The sequence below is a fragment of the Synchiropus splendidus genome, chromosome 18 (genome assembly GCF_027744825.2).
Source record: "Synchiropus splendidus isolate RoL2022-P1 chromosome 18, RoL_Sspl_1.0, whole genome shotgun sequence".
Lineage (NCBI taxonomy): Eukaryota > Metazoa > Chordata > Actinopteri > Syngnathiformes > Callionymidae > Synchiropus > Synchiropus splendidus.
The window spans coordinates 9,457,973-9,478,623 of NC_071351.1; the positions used below are offsets into that span (position 1 = coordinate 9,457,973).

Here is a 20,651-nt window from a genome sequence, read left to right on the forward strand (position 1 = left end):
TCATAACAGTGCTGGCTTGTGTGCTATCTTACAGTGCCGTGGACTCAGCACGAGTATGATTTAGCTCAGTGGGCCTTCAGGAAATGGCGCTACCACCAGTTCACCTCCCTGCGTGATCAGCTGTGGGGAAATGCTGTGTACCTGAAGGAGGCCAATGCCATCAGTGTGGAGCTCAAGAAAAAGGTGATGTTTCTGTCCTGAAACTACATTAAATGTTACTAAACCAAACAAAGAATGAGCTTGCCTCACCCATTTTTAAACAAAAATAGGTATCAATTTATGTTCACTGTCAGTCAGGATTTAAGGAACTTAAGGTCAAGACTCTAGTGCTGCTATGATTCTTAGTCATGTGACTCCTGTAATATACGAGCTTGTCTCACTCAAGGCTCCAGCAGTGACTGATTTGTCAGATGCTTTCCAACCTCTTGCAGATCCCTGACAATTTCTTCAGCCTGTTATTTATGTCCTGATTTAATCTGGAACCTTTCTCAAAGAACATGACACAATGCTGTAGATGTATGGCTTTGTTTGACCTTTGAACCTTTAGTTTATATGCTGTTGGATGTACTCCATGTCAACAATAAATATTGAAGCCCTTGTTTTTGGCATCACAGTCCTTGAAGGTAACTCGATATTGTTCTCTCTCCTTTAGGTCCAGTTCCAGTTTGTGTTGCTCACAGATACCTTGTACTCCCCCCTGCCGCCCGAGCTGCTTCCTCCAGAACCAGAGAAGGATCGTGACCTGCGCCCGTTCCCTCGTACAGTCGTTGCAGTGGAAGTCCAGGACCTGAAGAATGGGGCAACGCACTACTGGTCCCTTGAAAAACTAAAGTAATGGCATCTGTATTTTACAGTCAGAATCAATGAAGTCTTTCCATTTGCACCATAAAAAGAAAGTCAACCAAATTGACCAGAGCAAATGAGATCACATGAGTCATTTGCTTTTACCAGTAACTGACTGAATGCTGTCTGTTGCTTCTTCTTTTGATGTCTTGTCAATTCCATGTCCAGGCAGCGGCTGGAGCAGATGAGAGAGATGTACGACCGCGCGGGAGAAATGGCCTCAGCGCACCAGGAGGAAATTGGCGAGGGGACTTTGACAGGAAATGACCCCTTCTATGACCGCTTCCATTGGTTCAAGCTGGTGGGCAGGTATGTATGTATGAATGACACCACTGCAACAAGCCGAATTCTTTTTTGTTGTGTTTGCTAAGAAGCTTTTGTCATCCATTCTACAAATGGATTCTAGTATTTGCTTTGTTTTAGTTGGATCTTCTGATGAAGTTCATGTGCTGTTTTAGTTTCATGTGGATTATAATACCCCTATTTTGGTATTTCTGTTTTGATTTTGTATGCTTTTAATGTTTGTTTTCATGTTCATTTCATTGTATCATTGTATCAATGTGTATGTCAACCAGTGTGGGTGGACAAATAGTTGTACATTATACATGTCATTTTCACTTCAGACCTGTTGGTTCTACCTGATGTCATTTGGATTTTTTTCCACATTGTTTTCATTTATTGTTTGTCATTTTGTTGTGTCAGTTTTCATTTCCCATTTTGGTATTCACTCCATTCAATACAAAAGCCAGTTCACGAAAGTTTTGTTTTACAGAGTGTTATATATGTTTGCGGAGCACAAATGTCTTACTAAAGTGCATTATTGTGCCTGAAAACTGTCCAATGGCTGATGTGTCTGTTACACCACTGTCACCTTTCCTCGGCTCCCCCTGCTCTCCTCCCGTGGCCGAATCTCAGCTCCCCCATTTTCAACGGTTGCGTCAACGAGCGCCTGGCTGACCGCACGCCCTCTCCCACCTTCTCCACCACCGACTCCGAGATCACAGAGATGGCAGATGAACGGCAGAGCGAGATGTCCGACTTGATCGACGACGAGGCATTTGTGGACGATACCAGCTCAGACGCCGGCACCGAGGAGGGGTCGGATATCTTCAGCGACGGCCAAGACCCCTTCTATGACCGCTCCCCCTGGTTCATCCTGGTGGGAAGGTTGGTGACTTATGGGGCCATTTTACTTTCACCACCAAGCCATAGGATTTAATCATGACATAGTGTGTTTCACAACCCCTTTGTGATAACCCATGTCCATGTAAATGTTAATATATAGATAGATCACATAAGCAACTCACCAACAGTCTTGCTTTTGTGCAAAGGCATCATTTAATCTGCACTATTGTAACATTAACACACACATCTGTGTGTGATATTAATGTATTCATGATCTGCCCCCCTCCTCAACAACGCATTTTTTTTTCATTTATGTTGTTGCCTGAAATTGTTTTTAACATTTGTTTGTGTTTTTAACTTGTAAGAACTGCTTGTACGTTTTATTTGAATATGAACTGGATCAGTTCGGTACTTGTTTTCTGCTTGTGCTTAATAGTTTCCACTAATTTATAGTCATGGATATTAATATCAAAGAAGCTCTAAATGTCCTGTATGTGCACATTTTTGTTGTTTTTCTTTTGTAACGTCCTCAGTCTGGCTATTTAGATTCTATATTACATTGACAGCACAACTGTGAAGTTCAACACAATACCCGGACTGGATTTTAATTTCCTGACTTGTCCCTTCCCAGAGCTTTTGTGTACCTGAGTAACCTGCTCTACCCAGTACCCCTGGTGCACCGTGTTGCCATAGTAACTGAGAAAGGAGACGTGCGTGGGTTCCTGCGTGTGGGAGTCCAGGCGATTGCTGGTAAGTAATTAATGAGGCCGTAATGAGCTAGGTGGCCCACCAGACACGCAACAGGCTCATACTGTTAATTAGAAAAATGTAACACAAAGCTGTATCAGTCCGTCTGAAAACTATTCTGCGTATTTGGACTGATGTTTTTGCTTTGTTCAGAGACAAAGCAGTGAGATTTGTGTCTTTTGATGTAGTGTAAAGCAGTAAACGTGACTCTTTCTTCTTCTGTGACTTTATTTTTAGCCGACGAGGAAGCGCCAGACTACGGCTCAGGTGTGCGCCAGTCAGGGACTGCTAAGATCTCCTTTGATGACGAGTACTTCAAGAAGGTAAGTCCTCGCTTAGATATACTCTATATTGGTGGTGGTATCACATTTGTGCTTAGCTAAGCGTTGCACCTTTTTTTAAACTCCGATCAGAATGACTACTCATCCCCGGGAATGACCCACTCTGGCTTGTCCCTGGAAGAACTGCGTATAGTGGAGGGCCAAGGTCAAAGTTCAGAGGTCATCACACCCTCGGAGGAGCTCAACAGAATCAATGACATGGGTACGGCTGACTGACCTTCACCTTATACTCGTAAATTTCCGACCCCTCCGCCCGGTGGGAATTCCATATGGCAGATGGTCTTGTTAAATGCAAAGAAGGACTTAAAATGTTTAGTGATGGAAATGAATCAGCTGTTGTGGAATGTGTTTGAGGAGCAAAACAAATCATGCTTCAGAGTGAGTTGCAGTAATAAATACTGTTTAGAATTGCAGATTTGAAAGCTGTATTGAAAACTCAGTTTGGCGTTGTTTTATTTGCTGGTTTTCCTCAGATCTCAAGCTGGGAGACACAGCAGACACCAAGCTGAGTTGTGGCGAAGGTCTGGCAGGCCAGCTGGAGGTGGGCAGCATCTTCACCTTCCGTGTTACTGTGCTCCAAACTACCGGCATCCCACCCGAATATGCAGACATCTTCTGCCAATTCAAGTAGGTTTTTCAAACTCAACCATTTTTTGTTGCATTTGACAAAGCTATCATTGTCCACATAGAAAAAATCTAAATCTCGAAGCAATGTCAAGCAACTTATTTGTGCCTTCAGTTTCCTGCATCGCCATGACGAGGCGTTCTCTACTGAGCCTTTGAAGAACACTGGAAAAGGAACTCCTCTGGCCTTCTACCATGTCCAGAATGTAAGTGAAGATTTACCCATTCAAGTGAGGGATGAACGCTTGGTTATTTCTATTGTGTGCTTTCTCTGAGCAGATATCGGTTGAGGTGACTCAGTCATTCATCGAGTACATCAAGACCAAGCCCATCGTGTTTGAGGTGTTCGGACACTACCAGCAGCACCCTCTCCATCTCCATGGGCAGGACCTGATCAGGTTTGTAGTCCGTATTGTTTTTTTTTTGTAGAATCACTGACTGATGAGAAGTCAAATTCTCTTCAAAAATAATTGAATGTACCAGTTCCCAGTGCCATTGTCAACATCTCTCATTCATTTCTTGGTTCTTCTTGCAGTCCTCCAACACAGTCTAGGAAATACTATCCCATCCCAATGCCTTTGTCTAAACCAGGTGAGTTATCGGCTCTTCCGAACCCACCCAGTGGCTCCTTCATCTGCATCATATTCCTGCCATTCTTTACTTTGCATGCCTCATATTTCCTTCCATTTTTCTTTCCATTTTGCTTCCTGTGGATATTTGATCATCATCCACCTACTCTTGCTTTATCACCGAACTCTTTCCTCCCTCTCACACCACTCATGATGTGCCAATACACCAGACCACAAACGTAAGATTGAACTGATCCGGTACCTGATGAGTGGCTATGTGAATGGCAAGGTGCTGGACACTTTGTCGGAGCACGCCAACGCCTTGGCCGCCTCTGCTGTGGCCAGTCTGGATGAGGAGGCTGACCAGCTTTCTCACTTTCCCTTCCTGCCCGTGCCTAGTGACCTTGTGTTTGTTGTGCCGCGGCACCACGGTTGGTACAGCGAATTGTCTTACACAGTAGTTTTCAGATAAGAGGCTAGATGTTGCAGCGATTAGACCGATGCTGTGCTTCACTGCTTTCCCTGCCTTCCAACACCCTGTCACTGCCGAGCTAAAGTAGAAATGGCTTTAAAAACGTCTGTGGTTTAAGCCTTTTTAGGTTCAGCTGCTGTCCAATTACTGAACATTTTAACGGGAGGTAATTTTAATGTCAAGCATAACTGACAATACATTGCACTGTGCCCCGGATTAGTCTTTGCGAGAAATGCATAATCCTGACAGTGGACTGCTGGTTGCTGTCAGCGGAGGTGTAATCTTCTTTAATTCAATCAGGATTTGTTAATGTACACACATTTTTGGTATGTTGAAAAATAGACTCATTTCTGTTGTGTTTCCTTCAAACCAGTTGCCATGACATGCTCTTTGTTTTGATGTGCTGTGCACTGCACCTGTTCAGCTACCTCCTCTCACACTCATTCACGCCCCTGTCACTGACCTCTGATGCTTTCTTTCAGTTCCAGCCACCAAGCTAAACACCATCACCAAGTCCAATTTGGGCCAGTGTGTCAGCAAGTATGACCTGCTGGTCTGGTTTGAAATCAGTGAACTGGAGCCCACAGGAGAGTGAGTCTTCACACATCTTTATCAGAATATCAAATATGTTAATACATTTTGATCAATAAATGCAGTAAATGTAGTTCTCTACTTGCCATTTGTATCTACTAATATATACCATGTACCTTAATGTCATGAAATCTTTGCAACACACGAATTGCTACACGTTTCAATAAATTATTTTTGAAAATTATTTCCGAGAACCTGCTCACATTGAGCTGCTTCTGCTCACAGATACATTCCAGCTATTGTGGATCACAGCGGAGGTTTGCCTTGTCATGGAACCTACCTGCTGCACCAGGTAGGTGCAGGATTATATGTTGTAGCTTCACTTCAAATATTTAAATGTAAAGTCAGATTTAGATCTAGAGGTTAGTTCTGTTAGTCGCTACTTTAATGTGAAGCTAGTTCCATTTCTGCCCCAGGGCATCCAGCGGAGGATCACAGTGACGCTCATCCATGAGAAGGGCAGCGAACTGCACTGGAAGGACGTTCGTGAGCTTGTTGTGGGTGAGTTGCTCCTTGCATAAATGACTCCAGTGTGATGCATGAATTGAAGTTTTGAGAAGTGGGAGACTGTGGTAGTTCCCTGACCCAGACAGGCTGTGGTGAGTGACCTCGTGTTGCAGTTCATGACGGATCAAATGATAAGCTCACTTGACATAGACGTTATTCATCCAACTCATCCAAGCTTGGCAGTGTGTTTTTCAACAACAGAAGTGCTGTTAAAGAAGTTTTGCTATAAATGGCTCATCTTGAATCTTAGTCTTGCAAGTTTATCCTCAGGCCTTCAGTCTCTTAAAAGCCTTTTAGGTTGTAGCTGGAACTAATTGACCAAATAATTGCATTTCAAACTCCCGGCGACTGGTGTTCGCATACACAAACTCATGACTGTGCTTGTGGATATTTCTCACATTGGATCTGCTTTCTGATCGTATCTGCATCGTCTCCTGCTCCGATCATAGATCGTGATCCTTTTGTAAATGTTGCTCTCCAGGTCGCATCAGGAGTAAGGCTGAGGTGGAGGATTGTGCTGCCGATGCAGTCCTCTCTCTCAATATCATTTCTGCCAAGAACATTAAGTCCTCACACAACGCCAACAGGTAAAGGACACCACTTCTGTGTGCTTGGTTCTGTTAGGCAGCGGACACCAGATCACAGTCAACTTGTTTATTGTTGATCAAAAAGCCATTCATTTGGGTTCAGTTTGCTTCTGAACTGCTGAAGTGAACTATGTTTACATGGTAACCAATACATAAATAAAACCTTTCTTGAAGAACAATAAGCACTTTGTTTTTGTTCATAAGTATTTGTCCCTCATACCGTATTTAAATATCAGGAAATAAAATTTTAAAACCACAAAATGTTCAAAATATACACCTGAAATTTCCAAATAGGTTACGAGAATCTGTGTTCCACACTCACACATAATGATCAGCAGCCTGTTTATGGGCATCTCACCAGCCATGTAAACATAACATGTTTTTTTCTGTTTTATTTCATTCATTGTTTCTGTTGTCTGACTCTTTTTGCTTCTCTCTTTTTTTCTGTTCGCTCCTGCTGCTGCTGGATTGTGCTCAGGCTTTCTATTGATAAGGATATTGATAGGTATCAGCCAATCAGAATAACCTAAGGCTCCTTCACTGAAAGAGTGTCATGTCTCCTGTGTAGATATGTCGTAGCAGTAGTGTTGCGCTCCCAATATTGGTGTGTTTAATCTGAGCTGCCCTCCTTATCATCCCATGTTCATCCTGCTGCATCATTATTATTCATCGATGAGTCGGTAACCTGACATGTAACCGCCGCTGTGTATGACGAGGTTGTCGAACAGGGCACTTGAACGCACACTGTGTGGCAGAGCACCCCCTGCTGACACAAAGTGGGAAAAAAACAACAGATGATATTTCCGACCTTCCTGAAATCATTGGGCTTCATTTCTGTAGGCGTGAAACCTGACCTAAATCTAAATAATCAAATATAACTGCTCTTAAATCTCACTTTAAGAAAGTTCATTCAAGGCTACAGCCACACTTGAAAATTGGAGTTTTGTAGAAACACTAAGTCACATCTTCTAAAAGGGAACTAAACAAGACTTCATGTATGACATATTTTCTGCTGGTCGTTCTGAAAGTCTTTTTCCCCTTCATTCTTTTTGCCTCCACAACACGTTTACTGCGTTTTAAAAGACATGTTCTTCTATTGAATGGATAGTCACCTTGTTATGATTGAAACTGTGGTGTGGATGTAGCGCTTGAGTGTTTTTCCCTCACGTTGCCTTTGTTAAAATTCCCTCTAGAAGCTTTTATAGTCCGACCACAGTCCTGAAATCCACATGTATAGCCCTATGGTAACTGCTGTAGTCTCACTAATATAGTCTTTATGCCGTTCTAAGCACAAATATTCTACGTTAAACTGAAGCTTTTTGTCCCTCAGAACGTTCTACCGCTTCGAGGCGGTTTGGGACAGCTCCCTGCACAACTCCCTGCTGCTGAACAGAGTCACCCCCTATGGAGAGAAGATCTACATGACTGTGTCAGCATATCTGGAGGTTAGTCACTGGATTGTCTCATGTAATTCATTACACCTTCAGAATTATGTCAGTGAAAGAAACCGCTCTTCCCCCTGGCAGCTGGACCACTGCATCCAACCGGCCATCATTACCAAAGACATCTGCATGGTGTTTTACTCACGGGACGCCAAGATTTCTCCTCCTCGCTCCCTCAGAAACCTCTTCGGGAGTGGATACTCCAAAACTCCAGACTGGTAAAGATATATGTTCAGTCATGTGAAGTGCTGCCAACAGTTTTACATCTGCTTTTGTTGTGCAGCAACCGGGTGACTGGCATCTATGAGCTGAGCTTGTGCAAGATGTCTGACTCTGGTAGTCCAGGTGAGCCAAGTGGAATTCATCTTCATCAGTTTGAAACCTCACTGGAGAATGTTTCTGAAAATGTTGGCCACTGTCCTCCGCAGGCATGCAGCGCAGGAGGAGGAAGGTCCTGGATACATCAGTGGCGTACGTGCGTGGAGAGGAGAACTTGGCAGGTTGGAGGCCCAGAGGAGACAGTCTCATCCTGGAGCATCAGTGGGAACTTGAGAAGATGGAGCAACTTCAAGAGGTGAAGCCAACATCACTCTGGGATGCTTTTAATTCAAAGATCTGACACCAATGTTCCTGTGTATTTCAGGTGGAGAAGACCCGGCACTTGCTCCTACTGAGGGAGAAGCTGGGAGAATCAGCTCCTACCTCCAAGTTCTTGAGTGATTCACCGCTTTCACCGAGCATGAGCTCAGGCACCTTATCAACCTCCACATCCATATCCTCCCAAATATCCAGCACCACCTTTGAGAGTGCCATCACGCCCAGCGAGAGCAGCGGCTACGACTCAGCCGACATCGAGAGTCTGGTGGATCGTGAGAAGGAGCTGGCCACGAAGGTCTGAACATGACGACTGAAAAATGTATTTTGGACACGTTTGGTCACTGAACCACTGATTGTTGTTTTAGTGTCTGCGACTGCTGACACACACATTCAACAGTGAATACAACCAGGTGGTGAACAGCATCAGCGACTGCAAGGTAGTGACACACTCCTCAATGCGGCAGAAAAAACAACCACGTAGTGATGAATGACTCCAAACAGAAGCTTGATGATGTGGGTTTTTCTTTTCTGTGCAGCTTTCTGACATGTCTCCAATGGGCCGTGACCCGTCAGTGACCAGCTTCAGCAGCGCCACCATCACGCCATCCTCCACCTGCCCCTCTCTGGCTGACTCGCGCTGCAGCTCCATGGATCAGAAGTAACTCTTTCACCACACTTCCTTGTGACGTGAATAAAAACTTTTTTTCAGAGTGCTAAAGTCATTCTGGTTGCAGAACTCCAGAAAATTGCTCTCGTGCGTCAAGCCCCTCCTGCTCGGATTACGAAAACTTCCCCATGGTTCCCACGCTAGAGATGTCCTACCTCGCTCGCGCCGGGAAGAACGAGTTCCTCAACTTGGTTCCTGACATCGAGGAGATGAGGCCTGGGTGAGAACTGTGACAGACCCAGAATATATTGCTGGTTCAAGAGGATTCTCCTGTCTAAACACATTCTCTTCCTCTCCCTCAGATCTGTCGTGTCCAAGAAGGGTTTCTTGAGCTTCATGGAGCCGCGCTCCAACTCTTGGGTCAAGCACTTTGTGGTTGTGCGACGGCCTTACGTCTTCATCTACAACGGTGACAAGGACCCGGTCGAACGAGGGGTCCTTAACCTGTCCACAGCTCAGGTGGAATACAGCGAAGACCAGCAGGCCATGATTAAGGTGACTTTTTTTTCCAGTGTGAAAAAGTATTCCTCAGCAGCAAAAAGTCTGACTGTGGTGACTGTCAGGCGGTGCCATACAAAGACCCACTGAAGCAGAAACAGCTCTATGTTCGCTCTATGTTCTGTGTGTCGCTCAGGTCAGCTGACCTAGATGAGCTCATGTGTTCGCCCCACTCATGAGCGTGGCATCATACAGGTTTACATAAACGCATGCATCTTGACTGTGTGGCACGTTTACATAACCTCAGCCACACGCAAACACAGACTCATGTGTTTGTGTCTGCAGGAGCAGATTGAATCACACATGCGAAGAACACACTGACACTCCACACACACACTTGTGTTACACAAACCTACACACATCATCACCTCAGGCCGTCAGCTGTTGGCTCATGTGTTTTAAGGCAGTATCATGCAGTAACATTAGCTTCACTATGTCATGGCTCTTCTGTATGCTCATCCTTTCATTTAGCAGATTCAGCGCTGTTTTGCAATGAATTTGCAATGTTACAGCTTTGCTGCTCTTGCTTAAAATATCCATTGTGAGACAACTCAGTTAGATTATGATTACACAGCATTTCAGGACTAACATTGTTTATGACTGATATATGTACCGTAATTTCCGGACTATACAGCGCACCAGAATATTTGCCGCAGCCGCTAAATTTAAGAAGGAAAACAGATCATACATACGCTGCAGGTACAGTTGTGCTGCAACTGTACCTGCAGCGTATGTATGATCCATGCTCCAGCAGCGAGACTGACTCATGAAACAAACTGTGCAATGTTCTGAACTGGAATCATGAACACCTCACATCTTTTATTCACATTAAAGCTCTCAAATCACACTGTTTTCGCCCGCGTGTCTGAAGTTCCGACACCACTGCCGGCTGCCTCTCGATTCCAGACCTCCAGGAGTTTGGCTCTGTTGCCAGAGCTGCGGACACATGGGCGAAAACAGTGCATTAAGGGTAAATAAAAAAAAGGTTTTAGCCTGTAAAAGTCCATATATTAGCCGTGCCGTTGTGTAAGCCAGAGTTCAGACTGCGAGAACAAAAATGAACGCGCTTTAAAGTCCGGAAATTAAGTTTTAAATCATGAGCAGGGTGTGATGGTGTTAAGTTTAATGTGACAAGAAAGCAGGTGAAACACAGGAGGACACTGTGCACACAGAAATATTTTGTATCTTTTGACGGCAGTTTTGGCAACATGACCATCCACTTCCTCATGCTGCCTGCTCTGTAACACTCGTGAACAAGTGTCTTCTGTGTGTTCGCCAGACTCCCAACACATTTGCAGTCTGCACGAAACATCGAGGAATCCTCCTGCAGGCCAACAATGAGAAGGACATGAATGACTGGCTCTACGCGTTTAACCCGCTCCTGGCCGGAACAATAAGGTACCAGCTCTTCTCTTTGGTATTCCTCACTATTGTTCCCTTGCAGCCTTATCTCATGCCCTTGTCACGCCTGATGCCTCTACAGATCCAAGCTGGCGAGGAGACGCAGCAACCAAATAAAGAACTGAGTCGTGCTGAGCGCCGCGGCTTCACCTCTCTCTCTCTCTCTCTCTCTGAAAAGCCTTTTGAACAAGTGTTGAAACGTATTAATCATTGTGACTCTTGACGGTTTTCTCTTGTAAGTAGACCTGTGGCTTCAGTCTCTTTCATGCAACTACAGATTTTAGTTCCCTCCCTCCTCCGCTTCTTCGTGTCCTTTTTTTTTTTTTTTTTAAATCCTGGGTCTAATTCTGTTCCGCTTTTGTCCTCATTCCCCAACTCCCTAACTAGTAGCATGTTGTAGTAGTCAACCTGTGTGTGCACGATTTGGCAAAAAAACAAAACAAAAAAAAAAACACCACTGTTCCCTTGACCGTTTCAGTTGGCCAGCATCTGAAAAAAAAGGTCTTTTCAGTGTTACTTGTCTCCTCAGTAGTGTTTTTTTTAAAGATTGATTTTTGTATTCCAATTACAACCGCATGAAACCTGCAGCAGTCCTCAGGTGAAGACCATGTTTGCTGACTGAAATGATCCACAGATGAAGTTTACTTTCTGCTGAGAAAAGTCTAAAAAAAACTCACACTCTTTCTTCGCGAGCTCTATATCAGGCTGCTGCCTTTTCCTCCACTAGACAAGTGCAAGCCACTCGTCATGTATTGGAGTCCCTTGTAGACCGAACCCACGAGTGGGAGATGGTTTTAGAATCATGGGTTTAAGTCGTAATGTAATATGAGTGTGGTGAAATTCCACCAAAGCGAATGAGGGAATCATCTGAGTTGTCTCTCTTACTACATTCCTCCTCAGCAGATGAAGTGTCGGACCTCAAACTCTGTTATCATGAAGACAATATATCTGAAGCAAGTTCAACCTCGATGCAGGAAGTTCATTTTTTTGTTCAGCTGCTACTCACACGTTGTCACACACTGAAGTCCGTAACAATAGTCAGACTCTTGTTTTATCATGTTAGCTGTTTTCATTGATGTTTTCTGAACGTTACTTTGCACATGACTAGCATCTATAGCAAGAGCAGGGAAGCTCGACGTGTCCGGGATATACCAGCACATATCTAGGTGACACCCGAGGAGATACATGAGAGACTCAATATAAAGGGAGAGAGTGTTTTTTATTATTATTTAACCCTGGAAATAGTTGCTCTAGAAATGTTCTTGTTCAAGTCGATGGTAAAGAAGTTGTGTTCTGTGAGCGAGGTGCAAACTCTGGCCAGCCAACCAGACGTTTGACCAGTCTGATCCATGACTCGATATCGCGAGAGGACGCCGCCTTTTATGGCTCTAGCATTGAAAGAGAGTATGACTCCCAGATATGAACTGTTTTGCAAAGCACAACTAAGGTCCACCTTGTTCATGAGCACATGTTTTTACTTGTTACTTTTTACGAGTAAAGGTTTTCACCTTCAACAGAAAGAGGGGAGAATGTTTGGTATATATCGGCGATGAGAAACTCTGGCCAACCATCCAGCAGTAGCCGAATGTACAGGATGGAAAATGTGGAGTGTTAGTGGAGCCTTCTACTGGTGTGGAGTGGTATCTCTTCTGTCTTATTGAGTTACTTAGTGAGTTAGCTGTGGGAATAAAATGTCCTTGGTACCATGTGGCTACCTCAAGATTCGTAGTAGACGTGCAGAGCGCTGCTGTAACATTGCAACATCATGTCGTATCAGATGCAGTTTCTGAATTCTATCAATGTTAATAGCAAACAAGGGCGAGTCAAGAATGAAGCCTTAATAAATCAGCCCTTCCAAATTCAATTGGAGCACAGATTATGACCATATTGAGTCCAACAAATACTATAAACCAATGTATTTGACAGCATCAGGGGGAGTTGACTTTAACTTTAATTGTTACAATTTTATCTGTGTGTTCTTTACATTTTCTATTTTGTACTTGTGCATTAATATTCAACTTGTGTCATTGTTTTCCAGTTAAAATTGTTATATGAAGGGACACAACTTGGATATGTAGGTAAAAACAAAAATGAGAATCTGAAATGAAGTCTTACAAATCTCAGCCAACAAGTCAAACAACCTCTTGGTTGGGAATCCGTGGCTTTATAACAGCTAATTTCTGGGAGTCATGTCCTCGTCCGTAGCCAAAACAAATTCACCTCAGAGCAACTACTTTCACTTTCAAGGCATTTTTATTTCGCATGTTTATTCTGAATTGTGTGTCCATATTTGTTTGCAGCTCTTTGCACATATTAACTAAAGGGTTTAACTAACTGATCAATCCACGTCTGTTGCGGTTTAGTTGCTCTACTCAGATTGAACCAAATGATGGTGTTGAATGTACTTGGAAGATGTGTGTTGTTCATCATCGAAAAGGGCAAAATGTGGGGAGTTCCATTAGCGCTTCCTGGATTCGAGTGTGTTTGATTTACTCACAGCTAACCAGCCTCCTGAATTATCAACTATATAAAGTCATTTAATTTCTGATATCAGGGAATACGATATGAAGTAGCTAGTGATATCTCTCGGTGACATTCTATGTTGTTGTTCGTGCCGGTGTCTTTCATTCACCTAAACACTTTTTTTCCGTTGATGCCTTTCAAACAAACAAACAAACAAACGAAAGATCTTCGTCCTCCCCTCTGACAAATTGATATCAACTCTTCCCTCTGTTTTTTTTGTTCACCTAAAGACAATAACACTGTACATTCTCTGTCTGATCTGGTGTCATTTTCATACTTAATTTGTAAATATCTGTGTCGTATGGAGCTTGAATTAAAAACTGTAAATATGTTTCATGTATTTGTAATAACTATAATCCATTCGCTGTATAGCATAGATGTGTCATGCAGATATCCTAATTCCGTGTATGGTAATATTGCACCGTTGAGCTGTTTAGTGAATGAGACAACAATAAAAGTGCAAACTGTGCAGTAGCAGAGCAAGTGATGCTTGTTTTTTTCCCTCTTTCACTGGCCTTTTCCTGACACACAACTAAGATTAAGATTGTTTCAGATTATTCCGCTTCCTTCACGGATGACAAGACTGGAGTGAGCAGTGTTTCCTCGTGATTCCAGGTCAATGAACCGTGTGGAATTCCACATTGGAAAAATTCAGAGTGACATATATTGGGATTTCCTGCCTTTTTCACCCATTAAAATAGATGGGAAAGTCGTGTTTTCAAAATTTGTTTGTATATATTTATTTATAAAACTGCCCATACGCACGATAGTAATTTTCACGACGCGTTATTCATGTCACAATTTGATTTTTATTGAATCTGAATTAACGACTGTGACATGGGTAGCGACTTACGCAATAGGAGTGACAGCACGGCCGACCAATGAAGCAACACATCCGTCTGCTCACATCTCTAACCCAATCAGAACGTTCCCCACCCGTCTGTACAGTTCACTACACGTCTTCTGATTGGCCCGGCTTCCGGGCGTGCGCAGTGTCGCTCCGCCTCCCTGAGTTGAGCCGAGAACGAGGAAGCGGTGTGTCACTCGGAAACGTCACGGTTTGAACGCGGAGCACGATGGCGGAGTGAGTTTATCGACTTTAAATCCACGTGTGTCGACTTATCCACTCATTCGAAGTTGTTTATTCATCTGGCGTCCATGTTAGCAGTGTGTTCACCGGGTGGTTAGCTTGTTAGCTCACAGTTCGACCTAAGAACTGCAAAAAATGTAACGTTTCTGAAGAAAATTAACTCCTGTAGACCTGTTAAGCTTTATATTGAGAGTCGATAAGTGAATTATAGGTGCGCATGTTTTGCGTGTGTGACCATTTTTTTTATTTTAATAACGGGTTGCTAATCCTCCATCGCAGTAGTTGACTTCTCATAATGCAAGGTTCGGTTCGGTTGTATACCAAGGTGATGGTTCCTTTCCTCACACAGAGCTGATATTGCACTGATCGGACTGGCTGTCATGGGCCAGAACCTCATCATGAACATGAACGACCACGGCTTTGTGGTAAGAAGAAGGTTGCCCAGGTTCCTCAGGAGAATCACTGAAGCTTCACCGACTTGTTCTCCTCCAGGTCTGTGCCTACAACCGGACCGTGTCCAAGGTGCATGACTTCCTGCAGAACCAAGCCAAAGGGTCAAAGGTGATCGGAGCCGAGTCCCTGGAGGACATGGTGGCCAAGCTGAAGAAGCCCAGGAGGGTGATCCTGCTGGTGAAAGCTGGACAGGCTGTGGACGACTTCATTGACAAACTGGTCGGTGACTCCCCCTCCACCTGTGGTCCTGTCCCTTCTCAATAGCTTGTTCGCTCACCCTCAGGTTCCGCTGCTGGAGGCTGGAGATATCATCATCGACGGAGGAAACTCTGAATACAGAGACTCAACAGTGAGACTGCACAGTCATTAAACAGAAAATGTCTCTGTGACAGCTGAGAAAACGGTCCTCCCTCACCTCTTTACAGCGACGCTGCAAGAGCCTGAAACAGAAGAACCTACTCTTCGTGGGGAGTGGTGTCAGTGGTGGAGAGGACGGGGCGCGTTATGGACCCTCACTCATGCCAGGAGGCCACCAGGAAGCCTGGTCAGTGTTCAGTTCAACAGGAGAAGCGGCGTGAGACGCCACATTCACTCCTGTGGTCTCTTGAAGGCCGCACATCAAGGACATCTTCCAGAGCATTGCTGCCAAGGTGGGGACTGGAGAGCCGTGCTGTGACTGGGTGAGTCTTCTGAAGGCTTCAACTGACTGCTGTAGGCTCTAACAGCAGGTGATAGCAGAGCTTGTTCGCTCACTTTATTTGCCTAAGCCAGTAGTTTCTGTGCCCTGTGGCGTTGTGGGACGGTGTCGGAGGCGCAGGAGTATTCTGAGGTGGTGTCTTGACAGGCTCCTGACAAGCTGGGTTCTTTACCATCACGTGTGTTCTTTCATCATAAGTCACGATTCAGAGCAAATGTATTTTAGGTTTTGCAACATTTGTTTCCTTGCTCTCCTCCCATTCCTTTGGGTCCCATCAATTTTGGTTCTCGACTGCCGTTCCTCGTGCACTCACACCTGATAAACTGAACTTGCGTCACATTTTGTGACAATAAACTTCATGAGCTTATCATTCTGTGCTCTAGGGTAGAAGTGAGCTCAGACTGATGCTCATGACTGGATTTTGTTTTCACGATTTCACCCTCTGATGCCAGAAAGGGGAGGTGATTTTTAGGGTTTATTTTTCTTACGTTTTAAACTGTTTGTGTGGAGGTGAATGAGTGAACGAAATGGACAAAATGTGTGTCATTGTTTATTTTAGCTCAAGGCTTGAGCCAATTGTTTTTCATTTCAGTATCTGAGCATGAGCTGCTTGTACCTCACCTTGTGTGTGATAAAGACATTTTAACAGCATTCCTGAGTCAAAGGAGTTTGAAAAAAAAAAAGAAGAGCTTCATCTGCTCTGCTTTTATCCTGTCGCCACTCTGTATTTCTTTTTTATACACAGTATAAATGAGTGGTTAAACACAAGAGATTGACCTCTAAATGTGTGAGGACATTGGTGACTGCCTGCAGTTGACAGCAGCCTCTTGTCTCGTGCAGGTAGGAGATGAAGGCGCCGGCCATTTTGTGAAAATGGTGCACAATGGCATCGAGTACGGAGACATGCAGTTGATCTGTGAGGCGTACCACCTGATGAAGGACGTCCTGGGGATGGACCACGATGAGATGGCTCAGGTGAGCGCGAGAGGAACTGGAGAATGAAGGGGCAGAGATTTGATGTCGCCACGTTGCCTCCGAAAGGCCTTCGAGGACTGGAACAAGACGGAGCTGGACTCCTTCCTGATCGAGATCACGGCCAACATCCTGAAATACAGAGACGCGGACGGCGAGCACCTGCTGCCCAAGATCCGGGACAGCGCCGGGCAGAAGGGCACGGGCAAGTGGACGGCCATCTCCTCCCTGGAGTACGGCACGCCCGTCACTCTGATCGGTAAGAGGAAGTGCGGTGACCAGGAAGTGATGTTCCAGTAAAGTCAGCTGATGACATCATCGCTGGTCAGGTTTCAACAGCAGATGAGGAAAGAGTCAGAGCCGCCGGCTGATTCTACCTGTCGACTTGGTCTGAGCCTAAGAAGATTGAGGGCTTTTCTCGCCACTTGTTTGTGTCATGTGCACTCGGGAGGATTCGTGATCCCTTCAGCGGCTTCAGCTCCGACTTAATGTTTCATAAAGGTCTGACACCAAAGGCCAGGCGGCGAGTCAACACTCGGACTGTGTTTGCTCTCCGTCTGCGGCGCATCTTTTGAGCTGCCTTTCCAGGCCGCTGTGTCTGTGTGCAGAGGGAGGTTTGAAGGAAGAGTGAGGGAAAGATGGAGCTGCCACCACTGTGCAGAGGGAAGTGAGGCAGAGGAGAAGAAGGTGGACGGGAGTGGTTTTTAGTCCTGAAAGGCCACTCCCGCTGATAAACTACTGTCACAGGTAAAAACGTTGCTGCACACCAGTGCTTTACTAAAAATAAATAAATCTGAGCTGCAGGTGTGGACTCTTCACGGAGCCCTTTATATAACCCTGCATCAGATTTCCTTCTGCCGTGTCTCTGTCACAGTAGCGCTCTTTGTTCTGGCTCATTTTAGCAAGTCATGCTGACTCAGCTGTTTATGTTGAAGAGAGGCGAGTCCTGGTTTGTCCTCAGCGCTGTTGATAGCTATTCGATGGCGATGTAGGTGTGTGTGATATTGGCTTCTGCTCCTCTGTTGAATCAAAGTGTGATGTGTCTGAAGGCAAGCGGCTCCTCTCGTCCCCCAGGTGAAGCCGTCTTTGCCAGATGCCTGTCGTCTCTGAAGGACGAGCGGGTGGAGGCCAGTGGCAGCCTGCCAGGGCCGCAGGAGGTCAAGTTCAGCGGCGACAAGGCCGCCTTCCTGGAGGACATCAGGAAGGTAAACTACATCAAGCAGCCGCTGTTCTCTTGTTTGCTGTGTGTGACACTCTGATTTGGTCCTCACACTGGTTGCCAAGTTGAATATTTGAGTTGAAAAGATGTTCTTTTTCTCCAGTTTTCTATCTTTCTCTTCTCCCTTCAACGTTCACTTCCTTTGCTCACTTCCTCAAAGCTGTGTTCCCTTTGTGTTCAGGACGTGTAGCTTTGCTCCCAGAGTGTTTCCTGTAAATGACGAGAGGGACGCTCCTAAACTGTGTCCTCAACAGTGACATGCAGAAGTTCTGTCTTCTCCCCTCAGGCTCTCTATGCCTCCAAAATCATCTCCTACGCCCAGGGCTTCATGTTGCTCCGCCAGGCAGCCAAAGAGTTCGACTGGAAGCTCAACTACGGCGCCATCGCGCTGATGTGGCGCGGCGGCTGCATCATCAGGAGGTGGGTTTGGCTGGTCTTGGTGGAAACCTTCCACTGCAGAGGGTTGATCTGAGTGAAAGTCCTCAACACTCTGCTCTCTTCCCACAGCGTCTTCCTGGGAAAGATCAAAGAGGCGTTCGACCGAAACGCCGAGCTGCGGAACCTGCTGCTGGACGACTTCTTCATGAACGCCGTGCAGAACTGCCAGGTAAGGAGGAAGCAGCACTCACTTCCTGGTTTCACAAACGTGTGGCAACTTCTGGTGTCTTCATCTCGGATGTTGACACACGAGAAGTTCCCCAAACTAGTCTGGCAGCTTCGAATGTCAGATTGAATTTTTATGGTTGATGAACTGCTGCTTTTATATCCAGTCTCGTTCTTAAATTTCACCAGTCCATGTGAGCAAGAAGGGATCGAGTCGAGTCATCAGCTGACATATTTCTGAAATGTGCATGTTATTTTTTTCTTGCCTGTGATTTACACATGCTTCTCTACAGGAGTCGTGGCGCAGGACGGTCAGCACCGGGGTCCAGCATGGGATCCCCATGCCGTGTTTCACCACTGCCCTCTCTTTCTACGACGGCTACAGACACGAGCAGCTGCCGGCGAACCTGCTGCAGGTGAGACCTGGAGGGTTCAGGTCAGACTGGACACAGGCTTCTTCAGCTGTGAGGGTGCTGCAGTGGCACCCTCACAGCTGAAGAAGCCTGGTGGGGTGAAGGAGAACCAAGTCCAAGGGTCTGGATTGGAGCCCTCCAACTACCTGAAGGAATGACAGCCAAATAAAGGCATAGTTCCTTTTATTAACATCACCCCAGCTAAAGGGAAAAAAAAAACAAAACAAAAAAACAGCCCGTCCAGGTCTATCTTCGCTGTGTGCTGGTCAGTGGCATGGTCCCATCCAACCGTGGGCTGAGGCGGTCGTACAGTTGACTTGACTGCAGTAGGAGAACCTTCAGACTGTAACACTGTGTTCTACAACTGCAGTCAAGTCAACTGTACGACCACCTGCGCCCCCGGTTGGATCCACGTCCTGACCCGGTCGCCGGTCTTGCCCTTCACCCCAGGTCACCTGGAAGAGAGAGAGACAGGAGAAGTGACTTGAGATGTTTTCCATTTCAGGCCCAGAGAGATTATTTTGGCGCTCACACCTACGAGCTCCTTTCTAAACCGGGTCACTACATCCACACGAACTGGACGGGCCACGGAGGGAACGTCTCCTCCTCGTCCTACAATGCCTGAGGACCCGCTGAGCAGGCGTGACGCATTCCTCCATCTTGACTCCGGCTGATGTGCCGGAGCACTTTTATTTATCTCCAATAAAGTCCTAGCTTGTGTGTTTATAAACGGGTCTGGTCTCAGTCTGTCCACAGAAGCCAGTCTGGATTAAGACGAGCGTGTCAGCTAAATTAAGATCCAAATCCTTTCATAATTAGCTTCGGCGCTGTAAACAGGATTTGCTGCGGTTTGTGTGTGAGTGTGGAGCTAAATCTGTAACCATCTTTAAATACTTCAGTCTTATATTTTAGAACAAAACCGTCTCCAGCAGGTCACCAGACAAATTGTACATTGAAGAGTAGATTTTTTTTGTCTGTTATAAAAAGAAAACTATAAATAAAATGCTTCTGCTCACCACTTCAAAGTCGCTGATCAGGTGGACGTAGCAATATTAGTATTAACATGATTTAAAATTACTCTAAACATATTTATACAGATCTTCTCGGGGGGATTTTAAATCAAGAATATAAAAACAATTGAAAATGAAAATCCTTAAAAGAAAAACAAAATCGAACTACAGAAACTAATCCTGAATGCAACTTTGTAGTGTCGTTTTAATGATATAACTTAAATGTAAAATGTACTTTCTGTCGGTATTTGAGAGTAGAGTCACCTCAACAGAAATGGCGCCCTCTGCTGTCGGCGAAAAACTATTCTTGGTTCTCTGGGAGTTTGATGGCTCGCAAGGCACCGACCATACCCTTACGCCAATGCGCTGTAAATCCGCAGCACAAAATAGTGCTTTGACGTTCGACGCTTCTTCGTGTTTTGAATCTGCGGAGTATGATTTACGGCAGGTCCGATGGCGCTTTCTGCTGCGGCTTCAATGAATTACAAAAATGGCGAACGCAAACCAAACCTCCATTTAGGCGATAATAAACTACAAAAAATGGATATGTTTCCTCTCTGTGTTTGAGACGAGTTTCCTGTTTGAACTAGATTAGCATTATCACTTCAAGTGAAATGGTGTCTTCTGACGTCAATATCAGCCGACTACAGATCCGATGGC

At 45.1% G+C, this 20,651-nt stretch overlaps 2 protein-coding genes across 19 annotated transcripts in view; both read left to right on the forward strand.

The window, feature by feature from the left end:
* Positions 1 to 14,008, forward strand: part of kif1b (kinesin family member 1B) — a 40,637-nt gene extending 26,629 nt beyond the window's left edge. For 8 of the 18 annotated variants that reach the window (XM_053850353.1, XM_053850355.1, XM_053850360.1 and 5 more), the window contains 28 exons: positions 35 to 183; positions 653 to 831; positions 1,012 to 1,152; positions 1,759 to 2,010; positions 2,600 to 2,718; positions 2,953 to 3,038; positions 3,129 to 3,258; positions 3,530 to 3,683; positions 3,796 to 3,886; positions 3,960 to 4,078; positions 4,216 to 4,271; positions 4,480 to 4,680; positions 5,204 to 5,312; positions 5,538 to 5,604; positions 5,729 to 5,813; positions 6,301 to 6,406; positions 6,885 to 6,911; positions 7,737 to 7,851; positions 7,933 to 8,066; positions 8,132 to 8,193; positions 8,277 to 8,422; positions 8,492 to 8,740; positions 8,811 to 8,882; positions 8,982 to 9,103; positions 9,180 to 9,332; positions 9,415 to 9,607; positions 10,890 to 11,008; positions 11,094 to 14,008. In XM_053850353.1, the coding sequence (XP_053706328.1) occupies positions 35 to 183; positions 653 to 831; positions 1,012 to 1,152; positions 1,759 to 2,010; positions 2,600 to 2,718; positions 2,953 to 3,038; positions 3,129 to 3,258; positions 3,530 to 3,683; positions 3,796 to 3,886; positions 3,960 to 4,078; positions 4,216 to 4,271; positions 4,480 to 4,680; positions 5,204 to 5,312; positions 5,538 to 5,604; positions 5,729 to 5,813; positions 6,301 to 6,406; positions 6,885 to 6,911; positions 7,737 to 7,851; positions 7,933 to 8,066; positions 8,132 to 8,193; positions 8,277 to 8,422; positions 8,492 to 8,740; positions 8,811 to 8,882; positions 8,982 to 9,103; positions 9,180 to 9,332; positions 9,415 to 9,607; positions 10,890 to 11,008; positions 11,094 to 11,136 (3,479 nt within the window). In that variant the 3' untranslated portion in view covers positions 11,137 to 14,008. The remainder of the gene's footprint in view (positions 1 to 34; positions 184 to 652; positions 832 to 1,011; positions 1,153 to 1,758; positions 2,011 to 2,599; positions 2,719 to 2,952; positions 3,039 to 3,128; positions 3,259 to 3,529; positions 3,684 to 3,795; positions 3,887 to 3,959; positions 4,079 to 4,215; positions 4,272 to 4,479; positions 4,681 to 5,203; positions 5,313 to 5,537; positions 5,605 to 5,728; positions 5,814 to 6,300; positions 6,407 to 6,884; positions 6,912 to 7,736; positions 7,852 to 7,932; positions 8,067 to 8,131; positions 8,194 to 8,276; positions 8,423 to 8,491; positions 8,741 to 8,810; positions 8,883 to 8,981; positions 9,104 to 9,179; positions 9,333 to 9,414; positions 9,608 to 10,889; positions 11,009 to 11,093) is intronic. The other 10 variants (XM_053850370.1, XM_053850363.1, XM_053850364.1 and 7 more) reach the window with 5 other exon arrangements.
* A 517-nt stretch (positions 14,009 to 14,525) lies between these two features.
* On the forward strand, positions 14,526 to 19,724 carry pgd (phosphogluconate dehydrogenase). Its single transcript, XM_053850375.1, has 13 exons — positions 14,526 to 14,618; positions 14,974 to 15,049; positions 15,117 to 15,296; positions 15,361 to 15,426; positions 15,503 to 15,621; positions 15,688 to 15,757; positions 16,615 to 16,749; positions 16,816 to 17,005; positions 17,821 to 17,951; positions 18,252 to 18,385; positions 18,473 to 18,572; positions 18,862 to 18,984; positions 19,487 to 19,724. Exons 1-13 carry the CDS (start codon positions 14,611 to 14,613, stop codon positions 19,604 to 19,606), a joined length of 1,452 nt encoding a protein of 483 aa, XP_053706350.1. The 5' UTR covers positions 14,526 to 14,610; the 3' UTR covers positions 19,607 to 19,724.
* The last annotated feature ends 927 nt before the right edge of the window (positions 19,725 to 20,651 follow it).